Here is a 21,972-nt window from a genome sequence, read left to right on the forward strand (position 1 = left end):
ATAAACATTAAAAAATGTTTTAAAAATAAACAAATAAATAAATAAATAAATAAAAATATACTATCTTACCTGAGGTAATTCCTTTCTTTCCTCATCCTAAATACTACTGCTTTTCCCTTCCCAATTCTTGCCTGTCACTCCTTTGCTTCACAAAACCCTAAACCTCAACAGTTCAGCTGGGGTTTTCAAATCTCTCAAAGAAATGGTTCATAAAGGGAAGACTGGAGTTCATTAAAATTATTGCCTCATATTCATCTGTAATTACAATGTCTTATATAGAGCTAGTAAATATGATTAAGATGAATAATAGTCTTCTAATATTGCCATTAGACATTTTGGAATACAATGTGCTTATTAAGAACATTTCTATTTTGGGCCCTCAGGAGGTACAATGATAATTCTTCTTTAGGTCCAAGAATAAATGTGTTCACCAGACCAAATGTGAGACAATTTTTGATTTCATGAACTTTTGGATTAGGTGACAAGGTCTGTAATTACCAATACATCTCTGTGTGGGATGAGAAATACAATTCATTATTTGATTCTGGGATAAAATGTCAAAACAAACGGAAACTGGATATATCATTTTGTGCTGCAAATCCCCTAGGACTGAGACAGTCGCTGTTTTTAAAGCAGTCACTCAAACACTAAGCACGTGGTTAGGCACCTGAGAAACACTTGCTTTGTTCACTTTCCTCTCTCCTGGATTGCCACCAGTCCCCATGTAGTCCAGATCACATGGACTCTTTAAAAATGAAAGTTTGCATTTACACAAGTCTGTGAACATACTAAAAATCAGTGAGTTGTACATTTAAAGTGGGTGATTTGTGTGATATGTGAATTGTCTCAATGAAATTATCAAATTAAGTTAATCACAAGGAAGTTTCAACTACATTTAAAAAATAATAAACATGGGGCCCCTGGTGGCTCAGTCATTTAAGTGTCTGACTTCAGCTCAGGTCATGATCTCACAGTTCATGAGTCCAAGCCCCACATTGGGCTCTGTGCTGACAGCTCAGAGCCTGGAGCTGCTTCAGATTCTGTGTCTCCCTCTCTCTCTCTCTATGTCCCTCCTCCCCCCCTCAAAAATAAACATTAAAAATTTTTTCTTTAAAAAATAATAAACAAGGGGGGGGGAACCTATAAACCTTGTCAATTAAAACAAAAATACCGTTTTCCAGCCACCGGATTGGGAAAGATATTTTGGTTTCGGTTTGTGGGTTTTTTTCCAGCCTGGTACTTGGTGTTCACTGGTCCCCAGCATGATGGTCACTTCATATGCTATGAGAGTGAAATAAATTGGCACCTGTGGGGATAACCAGGTCACATGTACCAAGAGCTTAAATGCATTCACACTCTGAGATAATAATTTCTCTTCTGCAGCTCTAAGGAAATAATCAGAGATGTTTTTTTAAAAATCTAAGTAAAAGATATCCATTGCAGCATGTTACAGATGCAAATGACTAAGGGGAAAACATGACAGAATTCGTGGAATCCTGGTATATCCAAACAAATGAATCAATGTAGCCTCTTTCAAAGAACACTTAACAACATGGGGAAATGATCACAATATAAGATAAAATTAAAAAACAGGACACAAACTGTAATACTGTCTCAATGGTCTAAAAGTAAGATGAGAAGGAATACAGTGAAATATTAATAGTGGTTATGTCTGCTTACCAAAACCATGAATCATTTACATTTTCTTCCTCAGATTTTTAATTTTCCAAATTTTCCATGTTGAGCATATACATATTACTTATATAATCAGACAAAACAAATACTTAAACTTATCCTGAAGGCCAATACATAACAGAATGCATTTCACAGAGCAGGAGCTATATTTGAATTAATTAGTAGCTCTTGTAGGTTAATACCCACTTCAGAAGCATTTTATTGTGTTGCTTAGAGACATATTGCCCACAACTTTTTTTTTCCTAATCTCTAGGGAGCATTCTGGTTATTTAGAGCTTCTGGCTATTTAGTTCTTTCCTGTTTTCAAACTATAGAACCACGTCTTTGGATACATATTTTTAAGGCAAGACCAGCCTTTAAATTAAAGATGACAGATGTAGATGTATACTGTGCCTGAGCTGGAGAAATCAAGAGCCAAAGCGAGGTCTCATCCTGTGGCCCAGGTCTGGGCATGCTGCTGTCTGTCTGCTCCAAGCTCCAAGTCCCCATCTGTCCCTGATCTCCAATTCTGTGCTCACAGCCAATGTGCTGTGTGTCTTAGGGCCATCTCCTCCTATTACCTCCAGTATAACTTTGTTCCCCCATCTACTATTTCCTCTATTGTAGCTTCACTCTTCCCTCTTCAAAGCCATTTCTCTGGCAGTTTTAAATCCTCTACTGATTTCAAAACAAAACTGCATCTTACTGAAATAGCTTCCACATGTACCCCTGCTTTACCACCAAACTCCCCCAAACCATGACTGCTTCTCCTTTGTCCTCCCCACCCTCAATCCATTCTCAACTCATTGCGGTTTGGCATCTGCCTTACCATTTTTGTTCCAATTCTTTCAAAGGTGACCAAAGGGTTGCTAATTGTTACAGGCAAATATTCTGTTAAGACTCCTATCAGAACACCATTCTGTCTCTCCCTGTTGTGCAATACATTTGTACTGGGGCAGGCATGATGCCAGGGATTGGTGCTCGAGAATGGAAGCAGGCACAGTCTTTACCCTGAAGGAGTTCAAGGTCTGATGGACAGAGCCAGACAATAAACTGAGTGGGAGAAATCCTCAGTAGCAGAGGGAGCCAAGAGGAGGGAGAAGTTCTCTCTACCAGGAAAAAGAGGCTTCAGGGAGGAGGTGTGAGGCCAGAACAGAGGCAGGCAGGACAAGCAGGGGCTTCTCTAGGGAGAGGCATTGTGACAAATGCTGCAGGGTCCTACAGCTGCCTCAAGCAGGGAGTCTTTTCTCACTGGGGTCCCCTATGCTCATCTTGCCTTTTTTTTTTTTTTTTTTTTTAATTTATTTTGAGAGAGAGAGAGAGAGAGACTGCAGAAGGGGCAGAGAGAGAGGGAGAGAGAGAATCTCCAGCAGGCTCCACACTGTCAGCATGGAGGCTGACATAGGGCTCAAACTCAGGAACTGTGAGATCATGACCTGAGCTGACATCAACAGTTGGCCGCTTAACCAATTGAGCCATCCAGGTGCCACATCCCTCTTAAGGTAGCCATCTGCTTGCAGGGCTTTGCTCTGGTTTCTCAAAACTCTTTCCTTGAGTTCCACCATTTCCAAGAGTCTGCTCTTAGATTCTGTGCCTAAGCCAAATTTCTGCAAAGCTATCTGGCTCCATCCTCTCCTATCACTTCCAGGATGACTTGGTTCCCCCACTATTATTCTCTCTGCTGTTCCTCTATTATAAGCATAAAAGGCTTACATAGAATTTCACTTCACATTTAATTAATCAGTAACTAAGCCCTATTGATCCTACTTCTAATAGGATCTTCTTCCCTTGCCATTTTTGAAATGAGTTTAACCTTCTCTTAATCCTGTCACTCCGCTACTCAAAAAACCTTTCATGGCTGTCATCAAAGGTAAAGTCAAGAGACTTCCAAGACTTCAAGTTGGCCTCTCCAACTTCACCTTCATCTGCTCTCCTTCCTCCTATTCCATTCAACAACCCCCCAACAAGCTTCTCACCACGTACACAATTCTTTCTTGCTCCAGTATTTCTGTTTACTGGGGTCTGATACTCTCCTTTCCAGGCTCATCTCAAGTGTCTCCTCCCAGAAGGCTCTCCCAACTATTCTGCACTTCCTCTGCCCAGTCTGAATTACTCCACTCTTCTGGAGCCATTTCCATAGCACTTTGTGAGGTTAAGAGTGCATGGTATTTATATATACATCTCCCCATGCTGTGGGCTCCTTGTTGACCTGGGCTGTGTAGGCTACTGCATCACACAGCCTTGCAAATAGTGATACTCCTAACCTGTTCACTCAATTGAAGTTATTTCCAATAACTATGATTTATATATGCAAAGAAACGAAAATTTCCTACCCACCGCAGAAAACATTTACTAGGTCAAACCTGGTAAAGAAAAAAACCAAGGTGATAGTAGACTGTGGTTGATACTTGCCTCTTGCACCCCGGAAAAGGACCCTATAGTGTTTTTCTAATCGCTTGGCCATGTAGTTGGCATTTAATATAGCAATTTCTGTGGCCTGTTTAAGGCCTTTGCCTCCCATCATCTGCAACAGAGAGAAAGAGTCATCAGCCATGGAACAGGTTAAACCCAAGGGCCACTAATGAAAGACACACCCAAGTAAATCCCACCCTCAAAGGGAGTCAGCCCAGTGTCAATCCCAACAAAGATGTCTTCCAGTCTTCTCTGATGCTGAAATGATTTTTGGTTTTCTCCTTTGAACATAACTTTATATTTCTTATAAAAATAACAAAGTAATAACAAAGTAACAACACGGAACAAAGTAACAGAGGCAAAATTGATTGCTGACTATTAGGTTACCTAAAGAGGAAAAAGAAACTTAGACTACACGCATTTGGGAATGTTTTTGTTTGTTTATGCATTTGAGATTATCTTGATAATTGCCAGGAATCTAATGGGATATTGACCAAAATCCTCACTGAATCAATTTGGTATATGGTTTGTCTTCCAATTGACCATAGTCAGAGTTATTTATACATTTAACAACTGCCAGGCTTGATCTTACCCTGTTCTGGTGGTTCCTAGGTCCCTGTGATTATACCAGGTGAACATCATCACCAGCAAAGAGCTTAAAATCAAGACTGCATCAATTTTTATTGCCTACATTCTTCCCAGAATACCTCATATATGATGGGGATTAATATGTATTAAATACATAACTAATATAAAGCAAATGAGAAAGCATCAAATAAAAAATAGAGACACCAAAGTCCAAAGGAAGGAAAGGACACATCTTGCCTGGCTGGAAAAGAAGGGTTCCCAGAGTAAGAGTTAGTACTTAAGTGGAAATCTACTAATGGGTAGAATTTGGTTAAGCAAAAAGAATGGGGAAGACACTCCAGCTGAGAAGAATGGCCAAAACCAAGGTGTAGAGGTAAAGGCACATGGTTGCAGTCTGGAGGTTACTATAGAGGTTGGTGGGTTGTGACAACTTCTTGCAAGCCTGGAACCTTTGCCACAAAGAATTTGGATTTGGTTCAGCCAGCCATGTCTCTCCACTCATGCACCAGAATCACTTGGAAGCTTGATGGCCAAAGCCCTACCCAGTCATATGCTGAATTTGATTTTCTCTGGGATTGGGCCTAAGAATGTGTGTTTTGGGATAAATCCCCTAAGAATTCTGTGTAGGCTAGTAAGACCGAGAAGTAGAGGCAAAAGGAAACCATAAGATAATTCTGACTCTTCGGTAGAATCTTGCAGTCCTATAGGGAGTGTCCACAATGGGCTGCAGCAGGGAAAGAAGGTAGTTCTAATGCCCAGGTGGCAAGTAACAACAGCATGAAATAAAGAGAGGGGTCAAAGTCAGAGGGGTATTTTTAAATTTACTTTATTTACTTCATTGTTATCTGAGGTTCTGTCTGGTACTCCTGGCATATGGCCAAACCAGCCTGGGGGCATTTACTTTTTAAATGTGGGAAATCATCTCCAACCCAAACACATCCATAATAACCCAGGTTTACATGATCTAGGGACCAAAAGGAACCTGGGAATAAGATTCTGTTTGCAAAGAAGCAGAACTTTATTATGATTGTTTTTGTTGTTACTGCCTGTAAAATAACTCAAGTATCATTTTTAAAAGCAGGTTTTAGTCTCCAGGGTACAGAATTGTTGTTTCTGCTTCCCAGAAAGTTTTCATTAAGAATCATAAATGCCACACTGTTAAAGAGTAACAGCCAGCCCCAGAGAGTCATCCAACATGATTTGCACAGCTGAGTTTTAGAGTCTTGTTTCACCCTCCTTTAAGGAGGGAAGACAGTTTGGGAAGGCTGTTCTAATTAGCCACTGAACAAGTGTTCCTGTCCAATGTACAGTCTTAGCCCAGGAGGTAGGCAGGCCAGTTTGAACAAGAGCTGTATAAAATAAACTCTGGCCCTAGTGTTTTTTTTTGGAGAAACACAAAGGAAGGAAAGCTGTTCTCTAACAAAGTTTAATTACCCCAGAGAATTACAGTTCCACAGACTCTAAAGGGCAAAGAGCTTAGGGAAACCACCAGATAAGCAAATTTCTGCTACTTTTTCATCTTACCCTCCAGACTCATAAGAAATCTAAGCCAAAATGAGATTTCTAAAATTTATCCTAGGATTTCAACCTTCTGTAATAATTAGTATGTGCACTGTTTTTTACTTGCAAGGGGCTATACAAATCCTACAGGAAATCAAATGATGTAACCAGAATATCCATATGACTCATGGAACTTTGTCTGGAAAACATATCTGGCATGTCAGTTTCTCTGATGGTAAACTCACTATGAGAGCTCCAAGGAAGTAGCATAATGAAGAGATGAAATAAATTTTAGCTGATCTTTTTAAGAAGGTTTCTTCCACCCAAGTCAGCAATGTTCACTGAACTCCATCTCAGATCACGGACTTCATTTTTAAGTCAAGAAGAAAGTCTATAGACTTAGTTTCCCACCCACATATCACATCCCCCACCGGCCTAACACAGTCACAGGCCTCACCTTAATGTAAGCCCATGAAATGGGCAGGATGGAACTGGAGCCCCATGGGGCTGCGCTGACAGTACCCACAGGCCGGTTATCCTCACATGGCTTTACTGAAATGATCGGATGATTGGGCAGAAAAGGAGCAAGATGCTTCTTCCTGTATTTTTTCAAGCACAAATTCAGAAGATATCAAAAAGATCCAGACCAACCAAACACACAAGTGCTGGGCCCTCTTGGGAAGCTCTATTCCTAGTAGAGAAACTCAGAGCAGAAGGGATCTGACGCCTGCTAAGAGACAGATGTTCAGGAAGTGTTCCATTCTTCTTCCTCCTCACCAGCCATCAGTGTCCCAGCAGCTCACCGGAGAACTGTGGCAGAGGATTTGGCAGATTTCATGTAGGCAGCCATGAAATAGCTGGTGGATTCATGGACTCACCAGGATGTGGAGACCTCCCTGCCCCACACTCTTTCCCAAGGCATCTAAGGGATAGAGGGTGCTTCTGAGGAGCCCCAGGGCCTACACATCAGAGGCCAGCCTATGAATGCTACTCAGCCGCCTCCCGCATATCTAAGGCACTGAAGTGCCCCCACTTACTATAAATAATAATAATAATAATAGTAATAATAAAAGCAAGAGGGCCAGACTCCCAGCAATCTGAAGACTGGGACCTTTGGTCCATGTTTAGAAAACTTAAGAAACTCAGGAAATGGCTGATCAGCATCATCTTCACAAGATGATTCAATTTCAGTGTAAAAAGTTATCAACAGCTGCAAGATACTCCTTTAGTGCTATTATGATCTCATCCAATTATTCCAGTAACAAGGTTTGTTTCCTGCTTATCTCAGATGTAATCAGAGTTCAGGCTGCAAAGGGTTCAACACCTTATATCCAATTCACTGCTTCCTTTCCCTTCCTTTCTCCCTCTCTCCTTCCCTCTCTTTTCTTCCTTTCTTTTTTTCTTTCCTGAGAACACTTAAGTTCTACTCTCTTACAAATTTCAATTATACAATATAGTGTTACCAACTAAATCACCCGGTCAAACATCTATGGCTGAAAGTTTGTACCCTTTACCAACCTCTCCCTACCCATCCCCTGCTCCCCAGCCCCAGGCAAGCACTTTTCTACTATAAGTTCCTTTGGTTGTTGATAATTCACTTTCAATGTAACCAACAGCTGATTTCTTTTTTTAAAAGACAGAAAAAAAAAAAAAAAAAAAAAAAGAGAAAACATCTTGGAAGTCTAAGTTATCACCCCTCTCACTGCTTCTCTCCAGCCCCTAAAGGAGGACTAGATATGACAGTGTCTATGACACTTGAAGACCTCGATGAGAAGAACAGCAAACTTGGGGCCATTCTTTCATTCTCAGTCTCCAAAACCATCCTGAAATGAGCAGCCCGGAACTCACACGCCAATGGGCCCCATGCCAGGGCCACCTCCTCCGTGGGGAATGCAGAAGGTCTTGTGAAGATTTAGGTGTGAGACATCAGACCCAAAATCTCCAGGACGACAGATTCCCACCTACCACAAAGGGAAAAGAGCCAAAAGCAAAAGTCAAGAGCTTGCAAGGATATTCTGGAAAGGCAGCCATGCTATTTGCTGCAGCTTCTCCTCTCAGAGGAAAGGCAGGCAGAACTGTTCACAGAAATGTTCTTAGTACCGGAAGAGTTCCACATTCAAAACCTGACATCCCATAAGCAGCCTGGCTTATGGTTTCTGTGGAAACAGCAATTGGCCATTTAGCCTAATTTAGATTTCAAAATACAGATTTGAGGAGAGGAAACACCATGAGCAAAAGGGAAGTACCTCCTTGCTGCAGAAACAGATGACATTCAGACCAGCAATGCTACTTCCCCCGCATGGTTGGCTTTGAGTATCATGCATTTTGGGTACCCCACTGAAAGAGACTGGAAGGCTACCTGATAGGATAATGAACCAAGGGGAAGAAAGGAAGGAAGTTTTCCTGAGACCACCCTAATACCAGTCACAACAGGCCTTCCTGCCACTTAGGCATTAGGGCTAATTTTGAACATAAATTAAGTGCCAAACATAAAGAGTGCATTCCTGAACTCTTAGCAATAGATAATCTGTCAACTACACTTACAAAGGGAATCAGAAAGAAGCAAAGAAAAGCAGAAAGACTTTGAAATGGTAAAGCAAAACAAAACAACAAACAACAAACAAACAACAAACAACCCACAATCACAAAATAATGACAAAGAAGTTAAGAAAACTGAAAAATAACACCTTCTGCTCCAATGAACCCCTACAGCATTTGCAGAGAGGTGCACATTACACCCCACCCCCAACAAACACAGTTAGGATTGGCCCTTCAGGGACAGAACCATTCAGCTATTTTACACTGATGAAATTGAAGCCAGATTAAGGACTTGTCCATTGCCATGGGAGATCAATATCCACCAGTGGCTAGAACATGGGTGTGAATTTCCATAGGGAGTCAGGAGACCTTCATAGCTGTAGCACCCGAGAGAGATCAAACGCTCTGACATTCAGTTTATTCCATGCTTCCTGTCAACCTTTTTATCTCCCCCAACCTCCCCTATTGCCCCCTTCAAATCTGATCTCAGTAAAATTGTGTTACTTTCCTTGAAGTTGGCAATACAGAAAGTCAACCTCATTTCTGAATTCAGTATCATGTTTTAAGACAATTGTCAAGAAATCAGAGGAAAATAATATTTTTCTGTCTTAACCACTTTCTCAGGGAGTCCCTCTTCTGTTGCTCACCTGTGCATTCATATTTGCCCCATCTAGATAGACCTGTCCTCCATGTTGGTGGATCAGGTCACACACATCACCAATGTTTTCTTCAAACACCCCATTGGTGGATGGGTATGTAATCATGATTGCTGCCAGGTTCTCCTTGTGTTTATCCACCTATGGGATAGAAAAGGGCAGAGGAAGACAGAAGAGGAACTGTTTATTTGTTGCCCAAACCATTGCTTTTACCTTACAGGATTAGGAAAGGTGATTTTTTTGGTCTTTTCATTTCTAGAATTGTCTCAAACTATGATGACAATAAAATCCATTACTCCTTTCCTAAGTCATTCCAAAGAAACAACAAAATCCCTTCAAACTAAGTCTCCATGATCAAGACCAAAAAACTGTTTGGAAGTTGGGTATTTTGGGCTCAACTCTCCTAGGTTTTCCTTTGGTTTTAGTCATCTCAATAATTACTTCAGATCTTTTTCGTTATGGACATGTCTATTCTCACAGTTAATCTCTCTCTGCTCATCTTGCCATATCCACCCTTATTCCCTTTCCTTCTCATTCTGTTGAAATTAGAATTCCCACAAGGAGTGTTCTGCTCTGATTTAAAAAAAAAAAATCTCCCTCATGTTTCCTTTTCACAGAAAGCAAACATATAAAAGGCATATTCCTGGGGGTTTTTTTTTGGCCAGTGACTCAGAGCAAGCTCGTATGGAAATTAAAAAAAAAAAAATTTAAAGGTCATATCCTATATTGGGGAAACTTAGTAATTACAAGCACTGCCCCAGAATATCTGCGGGTAAAAACTTTGTGGGGTGCTGAATAGGTGGGGATGGTTGGGAGAGACTAACAGTGCTATTTTCAGCTTCCTTTGAAGGCAGTTACATGAAGTTCTCTGTCTCCATGCCTAATAACCTTGACAAAATCACATTGCTATTCAACTGATTTCATTCCCTCTTAAGATGCAGCCTCCAGTCCACCAGTGGAAAGCAGATACAGTTGCTAGGCAACCTCTTCCTGGAGGTTGGGAGGTTGGGAGTGGGGGGTTGGTGTTGCAGAAAGGAGTGGAATGCCGCCCCAAATTCAGCAGGTAATGGCTGGGACAGTCACACACATTTATAAAATCTACATGTATGTTTTAATTCCCAACACAAAGATTGAGAACAACTGTGACTGCCTGTTTGGTTATTAATAGGGGAAGAAGGGGGAAGGTGGGCAGAAGGAGACAGGCAGGCCCTACAAGGAGTAGCCTTACTATGACCATGAATAATTCATTCAGTTTCTTACATATGCACGAATTAAGAGAATAGGATTTCAGTTTAAAGGACCTTGTCCCTGATTGGTGAAGGAAGAGGTAAAGTAGACTATGTTCGGTTTTATTCTGGACCAAAAATGTGACTGTTGCTTTTTATTTTTCTTACAGAGACAGGTTTTCTGATTTTATGCCATTTTCCCCAGACCCATTCAGAAGAAACTGCAGTCTTTTAATTAGAATGCAAAGAAAGACAATGTTGCTACAAACTATCCAGTCCCTTCTTCCCACCACCTCTTCTCAACCCAGACCTCTTCCATCTGTTTAGCGGAAGACTAGTACCATGGCCTTGAGGTGAGCTGTGTCGATATTCCCATATTTATCCACCTCCACAGGCTGAATCTTCATGCCTGCCATGTGGGCACTTGCAGGATTGGTCCCATGTGCTGATTTTGGAATGAGGCAAACCTTAGGAATGGAATGAAAGGAAGGAAGCAGAAAAAATCATCACCAGGCTATTCATGAGAGAAAAGTCCTACAACATGCTTGGAGCACAGATTAAATAGGTGCCACATGCTTTATTTAAACTGACCATAACATCTGAAATCTGCTATAATTTCATTATTACTATATTGTAAAACAATGTCCAAAAGGGCAGGTTCCGTTTGAATCCACAAATATCGCTCTTTAAATATTCCTGTAGGGACACCTGGGTGGCTGAGTCAGTTAAGCATCTTACTTCGGCTCAGGTCATGATCTCACAGTTTGTAGGCTGAAGCCCCACTTCAGGCTCTGTGCTGATAGCTCAGAGCCTGAAGCCTGCTTCAGATTGTGTTCCCCTCTCTCTCTGCCTCTCCACCATTTGCACTCTGTCTCTCAAAAATGAATAAACGTTGAATAAACAATTTTTAAAGATTCCTATAATATTAATCAGTATTGTCCTCCCTTATCTCAGCACACCAAAACACAGGTCAGTGCTTATTCTGACCTTGTCTCAGTTATATGTAGAAAGTATCTTATAAGAACATGAGATTAGAAGTTAAACTCTAGGACCCAACTGCCCACATCACAGCTTCAGTTCTCTGCTTCACTTTGCTGAGATCCAGGAGAGATGATAACAGTAGACATAATTCCAAGGTCTTCCTATGCTGACACACCAATTATGGCACCATTTACTGGATGCTTATTCTGTGCAATGAATTATTAGTTGCCATGAGAATCATACAGCAAGCATGAAAACCAATCAATACCTGTCCTGGGCACATTGACAATGCTGGTAAATGTATAAACAGGTGCCATAGAAACTCAGAATAAGGGGGGTATTGTTTCAAGTGGAAGAGGTCAAGGGAGGGTGATTCAAGAGCTAGAGCCTAAGCTAACATTTAGAGATAAGTTGAATTCTTACAGAAGGCGGAGGGTGGGTACAATTTTAGAATTCCCAGATTTAAATCATTTTCATTTCCTCCTACAAATCATGTGAACACAAGTGAACACACGTGCTCTGATAGATCTGATGATGCTGCACTGCAGGAAACTGCATCACAAGAGGTTTTACCAAAAGAAAGCAATAAGGAGAAACAATGATCACCCTGAAAATAATCCTCCTTTTTTTTTTTTTTTAAGTCCCAGAACTAATATTGCAACCCCTTGAAGAGAAATGGATGGGCATTACAGAAATGGCCTTATGGAGAGAAAACTTTGCTCTGCAGGTATTTCCTCAAAAACAGCAAAGGTGTCTACTTCAGAAAAGCACAGGAGCACACAAAGACAACTGTTTGCCAGAGGCAAAGTGTTACTCTTCTGTTGACAGAAGGTTTGTGCCTCTTTTGAACAGTTATTTGTCTCATGCTGGTTATACAGTGTTGTATTCAAATCCTTTTTCTTATTGAGTTTAATTTCTCAGAACTGAAGCTGGAGACACTTGTCCTTTCCCATAAGGTATTTTTATTTTACCAAAGGATCTTTGGATAAAAGGATCCCTTCTGGGCAGAACATTGATCACAAAGGAAAAGGCAAACATTAAAAGTGAATACAGTCAACCATACTTAAGCATAAAAGAAAGTTTTAAATTTTTTAAATGTTTATTTATTGTTGAGAGAGACAAAGTGCAAGCAGGGAAGAGCAGAAATAGAAGGAAACACAGAATCTGAAACAGGCTCCAGGCTCTGAGCTAGCTGTCAGCACAGAGCCTGATGTGGGGCTTGAATCCACAGACCACAAGATCATGACCTGAGCTGAAGTTGGACACTTAACCGACTGAGCCACCAGGCACCCCTCAAATAAAAAAATAAAAAAATAAAAAAATTAATGAATATAAAACATTGGCTAAAGGCCTAAATTAAGAATTCATACCAGGGAAGTTCTGCTGAAATAAATATATTCAAGGTAAAAACCATCCTATGGTACGCTGAGTACCCCTTCAAATGCCCATGTTCTAATTCTCAGAATCAATGGATGTATCCTTATGGCAAAAGGGACTTTGAAAATGCGATTAACTTCAGGCTCATGAGATGAGAAATTAAGGATTTTGAAATCTGTCTGGATTATCAGTGGACCCTAAACACATTCCCCAGTACTCTCAGCAGAGGGAGGCAGGTGGAGGTTTGACAACAAAGTAAGTAGAAAATATGATGAATGGGGGCGCCTGGGTGGCCAGTCAGTTAAGCATCAGACTTTAGCTCAGGTCATGATCTCGTGGTTCATGGATTTGAGCCCCACATCAGGCTTTCTGCTGGATCCTCTGTCTCCACCCTGCCTGCCCCTTCCCAACTTGAATGCACGTGCACACACACTCTCTTTCTCTCTCTCTCTCTCTGAAAAATAAACATTTAAAAAATAATTTTAAAAACGACAGGAAATTTGAAGGACGAACAAGAGGATGGAGTGATGGCAAGAAGGGGTCCCAAGCTAAGGAATGCAGGAGGCATCCAGAGAGGCAAAGAAACATTTTCTCTCATGGATCCTCCCAAAGGAGCCTGCCTTACCAATACCTTGACTTTAGCCAAGGGAAACCAATCTCAGACTTCTGGACTCCATAACCGAGAAGATAAATTTTTGTTTTTTCAAGCCATTAAGTTTGTAAGAATTTGTTACAGCAGCCACAGAAAACTAATACATATCCTGATATAAGGAGCAGCAGAAAAAGTCTCAGCGGTTTTGTCAGTGACTCATTTATATGTTGCTATTATACAGTTCTGTTTTTCTATGTAAAATTAGGAAACTTTAGTATTTTTTTTCTGTAATTTTATTTAATGTTGGTTTTGCCTCACTTTAAAATTGTGTGGTCACAAGGGAATGGATGTGATGCTTTAGTTTATATAAAACAAATCCTCTTTGGAGCATTTATGCCCATTTAGATGGATGCTGTTTTTCTAACTCCCCAATGTACCTGGCATAAACCCAACCCATAACTCATTCTCCAACACTTGCTGAATGAGTGAAGGATTAAGAAGGAGTGCTCATTTGTGAGGGAAAATCAAATTCTTACCACTAAGAAAATCTAAAAACCAAATGCCACTACTTTGTCTCAGGCAGTTAGGAAGAGAAAAATACTCCCATATACATTTTGGGGGATGTTTTTTGGTATTTTCTGTGGGGTCAGTGTTTTCTGTTGTATAAAAACCACATCTCTGCTCGCAAATCTAAGTTAATATTGGACTAACAAATTGAGTTGTTAATTACAAAGGGTTTAAGACAATCCCTGGTGTTTGTTAAACAAATTTATAGTCCCCCAAATTAAACTGGTAAATCAAGAACTTGGTTGTTGCATTTTAGGAACCTCTGAAATTTAACCCAAGAGCAAATGTGAAAAATAATTGCCAAAAAACAGCTTGAAATAAGAGAACCATCAGGGACTCGGGTGGTTCTGTAGCATACAATTTCCCCACACTCCTTTTCAAAAAAGAAGGATGTATTTTACTGGATTCCATTAGGGTCTATTGTGCAGGAACAGCTGTCTGAGACTCTTCTGATATGGAAAAATCCTCCCTGATTATTTGAGTAATAAGTCATTTTCTTCTCTAACTGAAAATGTCAGCTTTAATTAAAATCTTTAATCTAGAAAGGATGCCAACATTTCCAAACTTAAGAGTTCTGTATTTCTACAAGCTCAGGGACTGGGTGGCCTTCCCTGTCTCTCCCACCCTCGGCCCTTCCCCAGCTTCAGTGGCTAGCTCCCTGCAGTCCTTCAGAATGAAAAAAATGACACTGTGGTTATAGCAGTGTGGACAATGGTCAGAGAAGAAACATCACATGCAGGGGGACAGACAGAGAAGAGAGGACTGGAAAACACAAAGAGAATGAAAAGGAACCATAAAGGATCTGTCAGTCACAGAAGAACTCTGCCCAGGCCCAATCAAAAGTTCTTTCATCCTTTCTGCTTGACCTTTCTGGTTTGGTCCCCCACTCCTGGACATTCACAGATACTTCCTGATGTCAGAGTGGAGACCTGGAAACAATAAGGGGTGGGGAGCATCACAGATTTCATGGAACCTGGATTTTAGCATGACCACTACAACGCAGATCTCAAAAATCTCTTTATAAAGCAGGGGCAGGAGGAGGATGAGGAAAAGGAGGCAACATGGAGGTGGTCACACAGAATGAATGGATCCCTTCCCAGGATCCCCAGACACCCAGTGGTTAGAAAGTATAACAAGGAGTTCCAGTGGCTACCTTAATACATGGAAGCCACAGAGGAAGAACAGAAGGGGGAACTTTTAATGTCAGTCACCTGCCATTCTTTCCCTGGACAACATGAGCTTCAATGTTTCCTTTCTGATGCTATGATAGTGCTGAGACTCTGAGGTCCAAAGAATGATTCTAGTTCTAAACTAACATTTCCTTAGAAACTTAAAGAATTCAAAACCACTAGGAAACCCAACTTGGAGTATCAGGGACTGTGTCTATCTGATTTATCACTTAATCTAACTCAGGACTGGCACACACCGTGCCTTGTATGTAACCAGGATTGAATAATTATTCAACTAATGATGTCCTCTTTTTCAAAGATTTTTGAAAATTAGTTCTACTCCCCAACTAGGACAAAGGCCTGAGAAAACATACCTGTGAAATCAGGATGGATAAACAGGAAGAGAAAGAAAATTCTTTTTTCCCTCCATTTTTGAAAGTGAAGTATAACAGTTTTCAGATTCTCCATTGCAAAATACAGGCAACTAGCCACAAATAATCTTCTAGTTTTAATATACCCAGAAATGGACTGAGATAGGGCCACCAGCTTCTGCACTCCCACTAACTTGGGCAACCAGAACTAGCCTGGCACCCTTTTCTAAGTTTCCTGGGATGGGCAGTCACTTTTATCCTGCTCCCGACCCCTACCCACTGCTCCCTCTAAGAACTCCACCTCCACAACTCAGTGGAAGTTCTCGCTCAGTGTTGGTCAACACCAAAATGAAGACCTCAGAAACAGGCTCATTCGCCACACTCTGAAGCCTATGTCAGATCAACTGCTAGAGGCACTGCTACCTGGAGATTAGTGGAGTCCAGTCAAGCCCATTAGCACCTGTGGGTCCCTAAACAGGCTCCACAAGCAGTTTGGACCCTGGAGACTAGACTCCCATACTGAAAGCAAAAACTGAAGCAGAACCATGAACTCTGCTCCACCATCTTCTTTTGCTGCTTAGAGATGACAATCCTCAATAGGGAATTTATTTATTCAATAAATATTTTATTAAAAAAAATTTTTTTTAAGTAATCTCTACAGCCAACGTGGGGCTCAAACTCATGATCCTGGGATAAAGAGTTGTGTGCTCTACTGACTGAGCCAGCCAGGTGCCCCTCAATAAACATTTTTTGAGCACACATATGATCAGAACTGTGTCTAGTCACAGTGGGGTTACAGGAGAATTAAAGGCAAGTCCCTACCCTTCGTCCAGGTGTAGGGCCAGGACTACACAAGGGAGAAGAGACCTGGAAGGGTAACATTCCTGCCCCTTCCATCCTTTGCAACCTGTGGAAAGCAGTTCCACGGCCAACTGGCTGACTTTTACAGACTGGGCTTGAGCAAAAACCTTTATTTTCAAATGTTTTCCCTCAAAATGGTCCGTGGAAGTGTCTCCGGGGCAAGGATCGTAATGACCAGTTCAGGGAAATCTGTTTCTTGATTATATGTTCCCTAGCTGCTTCCAAGAAGGCTTAGAAGGAGTGCACCACAAAAGAAAAGGGACTCTGAGAGCTGGACCCACTGCCCCCTGATGGTGGGCAAGCACCACCTGCCCATACTTACTGTCCTGTGTCCCTCTCCTTTCCCCTCGAGGTAAGCTCGGATAGTGGCCAACCCAGCATATTCCCCCTGGGCTCCGCTGCAAAGACAAGAAGAGAAGGGTCAGGGCTTTGGGCCTCTTTGTTTTCATTGACTCATTCACTATTCACTGGGCAGGGACTGCATGTTCTCCATTTGACAAAAAGGCACTACCAGACACCATGGAAAGTTCACCTAGGATCTCTGCACAACCTAAAAGCTCTTGAATGACCACAGAATGGCACTCAGTCCATGTACTAAAGCTCATCTACTCCTACTCAGAAATGGACCTTTCAAACCTCGCTCAGTACCATGTATCTACGAATTCTATTACAGAAAATTTCAAAAATCACACATAAATAGTAGAATATAAGGAGCTGCCATATACGTATTATCCAGCTTTAACAATTCTTGGGTATGGTCAATCTTTTTCCAACCATATCCCACACTAACCCCCTCACTCTGAACTAGATTATTTTTATTAGGTGGGCTCCACACCCAACAGGGGGCTTAAACTCACAGCCCAGAGATCAAGAGTTGCATGCTCTACCTACTGAGCCAACTAGACACCTCCTGAACTAGATTGTTTTGAAGCAAAACTCAAGTATCATATCATTTTATCAATTAAAATGTCAGTGTGCATCTTTCAAGAGGAACAATTTTTAATAACATTAATTACAATTATTACACCTAAAACCAGAATTTGTCCATACCACATATATAATCAGTGATGATATTACCCCAAAGGAACTATGCCCTTTGAGTGTGGCAATAGTCCTTTATTCTTAGGTGAACTTTGCCATGCCCCCATGCATGTGGCAGCTAGAAGCTGCCCATACCCAACTAGGCAATCCTTGAAGACACCAATTTAAGAGCACACTTAATAACAGTCCAATGAGCAATACTGAGTCAATCATAAACTTACTTAATGTTCTCAGTAGTCTTTGCAGAAGGAAAGGGAAGTGAGTAATAGGTTTTTAAATCCCATTCAAAGTGGTTATTTCCTCTATTTTGCACAATTATACCATCCCTTAATCCTGTAGAAGACCCAGTGGTTTGGGTGTTCATCCATTCTAATCATCCCATAATACTGAGATAACACTCTAAAAGTACAAGTTGTAAGAATAAGATAAATTTCTAAATTTAAAAACTTCTAAAAGCTAGGGGTGATGGGTGGCTCATTGGGTTAAGCGTCCAACTTTGACTCAGGTCATGATCTTGCAGTTTGTGAGTTCGAGCCCCACGATGTGCTCTGTGCTGACAGCTCAGAGCCTGGAGCCTGCTTCATATTCTGTATCTCCCTCTCTCTCTGCCACTACCCCGCTCATGCTCTGTCTCTCAAAAATGAATGAACATTAAAAAAAAAAAATTTTAACCAAAAGATAAAATTTGGAGCACTATTTTTGTTTTGTTTTGTTTTGTTTTGTTTCCTTATTTGTTTTATTTTGAGAGAACACCAGGACAAAACCAGTTGGATTTGAAATGTTTTCAAACTACTGTGGGGACACTGATGGTCTGGTGTTAGGAAACAGCAGAATTGAGGACTTAGGTCAGGAGAGATAACAGGGAAGCATCTGGGGCTTATAGGCTGGCTGGAGAAAGAGAAAGTGGTGACTTGCAAAGCAATAGGATAGGGTAGATTAGCTAAGTAATAGTAATAATAAGTATAAATTGCTCCATTAATTAAACACTTCCTACTTAACAGGCACTCTGCACAGAGTACAGAGAAATGGTAGCCCTTGTTGTGGGGGTTGCCACTAAAGCATTTTACATCATCTTATTTGGTCCTTATTTAATCCTCCCAAAACCCCCATATGATAGGTCCATCACCCCCATTATGTACATGAAGAAACTGAGGTTAAAGTGTTACATGCCCACATGGCCAACAGTGACAGAATTAGACTTCAGTACAAGTTGGCCTCTCAAGGAGCCTCATGTTTCCCCTGAGAGCAGTACTGTTTCTCCGAGCACATTGTGCTTCCCAAAGGATTCAGAGCTGTGATTTTCTTTCACATAACCCTTGTCGAACTAGGGAGGGTTGGCTAACACATATAATAAGTTTCTTGTCACTTACACTGAGTGAGGTCTGCCTCTTCCCTCTTCCAAAGAGGTAGGCAGACATGAGTCTTCCATTTTCCTGTCTTTGGAAAAACAAGTTGTTGCTCACTTGTTGTTTTTATTTTGGAAACAGAAAAATGAATATGCTTCAGCAAACCACCAATACCAAGTTACCTAGCCTCTGTTTCCTCATCTCTAAAATAGGGATAATTATTGTACCCATATGCACTCAGTATTTTGTTACTGTTATAACACAATCCTATAAGTGCACTGTACATTGAAAATTATTTTAGAACTCAAAGTACTTTGTGTGCCTGTCTTATCTCAATTAGAGTGTAAGCCTTGAGGGTAGGATATAGTTCTCAGCATATATAGAACAGTACTCTGCATGGACTTTGTTCAAAATTTAGTTCCCATGGCCATATCATGGAAAGAGCCTAAATGTCCATCAACTGACGAATGGATTAAGAAGATGTGGTTTAAATATACAATGGGATACTACTTGGCAATGAGAAAAAATGAAATCTGGCCATTTGTAGCAACATGGATGGAACTGGAGAGTGTTATGCTAGGTGAAATAAGTCAGGCAGAGAAAGACAGATACCATATGTTTTCCCTCAAATGTGGATCCTGAGAAACTCAACAGAAGACCAGAGAGGAGGAGAAGGAGGGGAAAAAAGTTATGGAGAAGGAGGGAGGCAAACCATAAGAGACTCTTAAATACTGAGAACAAACTGAGGGTTGGTGTTGGGGGAGGGGGGAGGGGAAAGTGGGTGATAGGTATTGAGGAGGGCACCTGTTGTGATGAGCACTGGGTGTTGTATGGAAACCAATTTGACAATAAATTTCATATTAAAAAAATTAGAAAATAAAATAAAATAGCCAAAAAAGTTGGTAGAAAAAAACCAAAACAAACAAAAACAAAAAAAACCCAAAATTTAGTTCCCATCTCCAGCCGAAGCAGTCAACATTGATATCCTTTCTTCCATGGGAAGGGGACTCAACAAATGGATTCTATACTTACCTCTATTTTTTTCTCATGACTTCTACTCATCTTATTTTGTTGGAAACCAATCAAGGTGTTCAGAACAGGAATGAAAGAGAATGGAACTGTGAGCCAGTAATCCAAGAGAGAGGCATTATCCTACAGATGATCATAAGTGCTAGATGTGGCAACTTAAAACTAAATGCCACATAAGGAGCGCCTGAGTGGCTCACTCGGTTGTGTTGACTCTTGATTTTGGCTCAGGTCATGATCGCACCATTCATGTGATAGAGCCCCTAGATGGGCTGGCATTGACAGCACGGAACTTGCTTGGGATTCTTTCTCCCTCTTTCTGCCCTTATCCCACTTATGCTCTCTGTCAAAATTAATAATTTTTTTTTTAAATCTTAATAAATAAATAAATAAATAAATGCCACAAAGGCTTATTATTGGGATTCTATTAAAATAAGAGGAATTAGTGCCACATGTTGATGGAAATTATGAAAAATAACTGCTTATCTCCATAACCCAGATTGAGAGTCCATCAGAAAACCACTACATGTGGAGAAAAAACACAGCAAAAACAGTGGTTTTCTGACATCCATTTAAATTGAAGTGGTTGGTGGCTTGGATCTGCAGAGTTGGCCACAGAAAGGAGGACACTAGTGGGTGGGGAGCCTCAGACCCACAGAAGTGTCAAGTAAGCATAAGCTTAAATTGTCTTAGAAAAACAACATCCTCCAGTCATGGCATATATTCAGGCTGGTGAAAGAACTGCTACATATTGTACTGCTAAACACAAAATGAGCAAAGTCTAGCAGACAACATCCTCCAAAACACAGACTCACTGCACAAAAAAATCTATAAGAAGTCTTAGACTATAAGAAGCTAGAACAAGGACAATGTCCCACAAGGTGAAAATAAAATGCAGTTGATGGGATTCAACAGTTTTGTAATGATTAAACTAGACTATTAGTATCAGTGTAGAATTCTAAGTGCAATGCTAGTCAGTGTGAACTTAGCAAAAGGTTTGGGGGGGAGAGGAAGAGGGTAGAATTTGAAGATGGCATGACAGAAACAGGGTGACACTACAGCTCTTTTGCTAGAAAGAACTAGAACTAGAATTCAAGGACACAAATGTCAATGATTTTTATCACTTTACCTTCATCTTTGCTAAGAACCCTGGGATTTAGAAATACTGCAACTTAGTTCTACCTGGAAAGGTTTAGTTTTTAGACCTGTGGAACAAATTTTTATTGGACCTTCACACAAGATGAATCCCAAGGGAGACTTAAAGACTTCTGCTAGATGTTAGAAATATGACTGCAGATGATCTAACAATCAATGATGAAGAAGGAATAAGGCCTGCTCATACAGATGATTGTGGAGAACATTCATGGTGAGTAGTCACAGGTAGAAAGCTTAGCACTCCTTAAGCATAAAACTAAAGATGGGTTAAGATAATGAATGAATTTTGGGGGCACCTGGGGGGCTCAGTTGGTTACTAGTCCAACTTCAGCTCAGGTCATGATCTCACTGTGAGTTCAAGCCCTGCATCAGACTCTGAGCCTGGAGCCTGCTATGGATTCTGGATCTCCCACTCTCTCCTACCCTTCCCTGCTCATGTTCTCTCTCTCTCAAAAATAAATGTAAAAAAAATTTTTTAAAGAAGGTTTTTATCTTAAAAATTGGGGGGGGTAGGCAGGGGCGCCTGGGTGGCTCAGTCAGTTAAGCATTTGACTTCAGTTCAGGTCATGGTCTCACAATTTGTGAGTTCGGGCCCCATGTCAGGCTTTGTGCTGACAGCTCAGAGCCTGGAGTCTGCTTCGGATTCTGTGTCTCCCCCTCTCCCAACCCCTCCCCCGTTCATGCTCTCTCTCAAAAAATAAATTAAAAAAAAAAAAAAGAAGAAGAAGTAGGAAGGGAGCAAACATTCCCAATCACTATCCATTAACAAGTTATTGAACATGTGACCCAATCACAGCATAGAGGAAACTCCCACAGCCTGGGACTTCATAATCTGGAGGGAATGACCCAAGAAGTGGGACAGTCACAGATTTTCCAGTGATAGTGGTGACCC

At 40.9% G+C, this 21,972-nt stretch overlaps 1 protein-coding gene across 2 annotated transcripts in view; it reads right to left on the reverse strand.

Annotated features, from left to right (window-relative positions):
* GLDC (glycine decarboxylase) overlaps positions 1–21,972 on the reverse strand; it is a 98,808-nt gene that overhangs the window by 12,014 nt on the left and 64,822 nt on the right. Inside the window, exons 16-21 of one of the 2 annotated variants that reach the window (XM_042913542.1) lie at positions 16,835–16,910; positions 10,936–11,061; positions 9,360–9,509; positions 8,023–8,135; positions 6,632–6,773; positions 4,087–4,198 (exon numbers count right to left, since the gene is read on the reverse strand). In XM_042913542.1, coding sequence (XP_042769476.1) covers positions 4,087–4,198; positions 6,632–6,773; positions 8,023–8,135; positions 9,360–9,509; positions 10,936–11,061; positions 16,835–16,910 — 719 coding nt within the window. The remainder of the gene's footprint in view (positions 1–4,086; positions 4,199–6,631; positions 6,774–8,022; positions 8,136–9,359; positions 9,510–10,935; positions 11,062–16,834; positions 16,911–21,972) is intronic. The other variant, XM_042913543.1, reaches the window with a different exon arrangement.

The sequence above is a fragment of the Panthera leo genome, chromosome D4, assembly GCF_018350215.1.
Source record: "Panthera leo isolate Ple1 chromosome D4, P.leo_Ple1_pat1.1, whole genome shotgun sequence".
In the NCBI taxonomy this organism is placed as follows: domain Eukaryota; kingdom Metazoa; phylum Chordata; class Mammalia; order Carnivora; family Felidae; genus Panthera; species Panthera leo.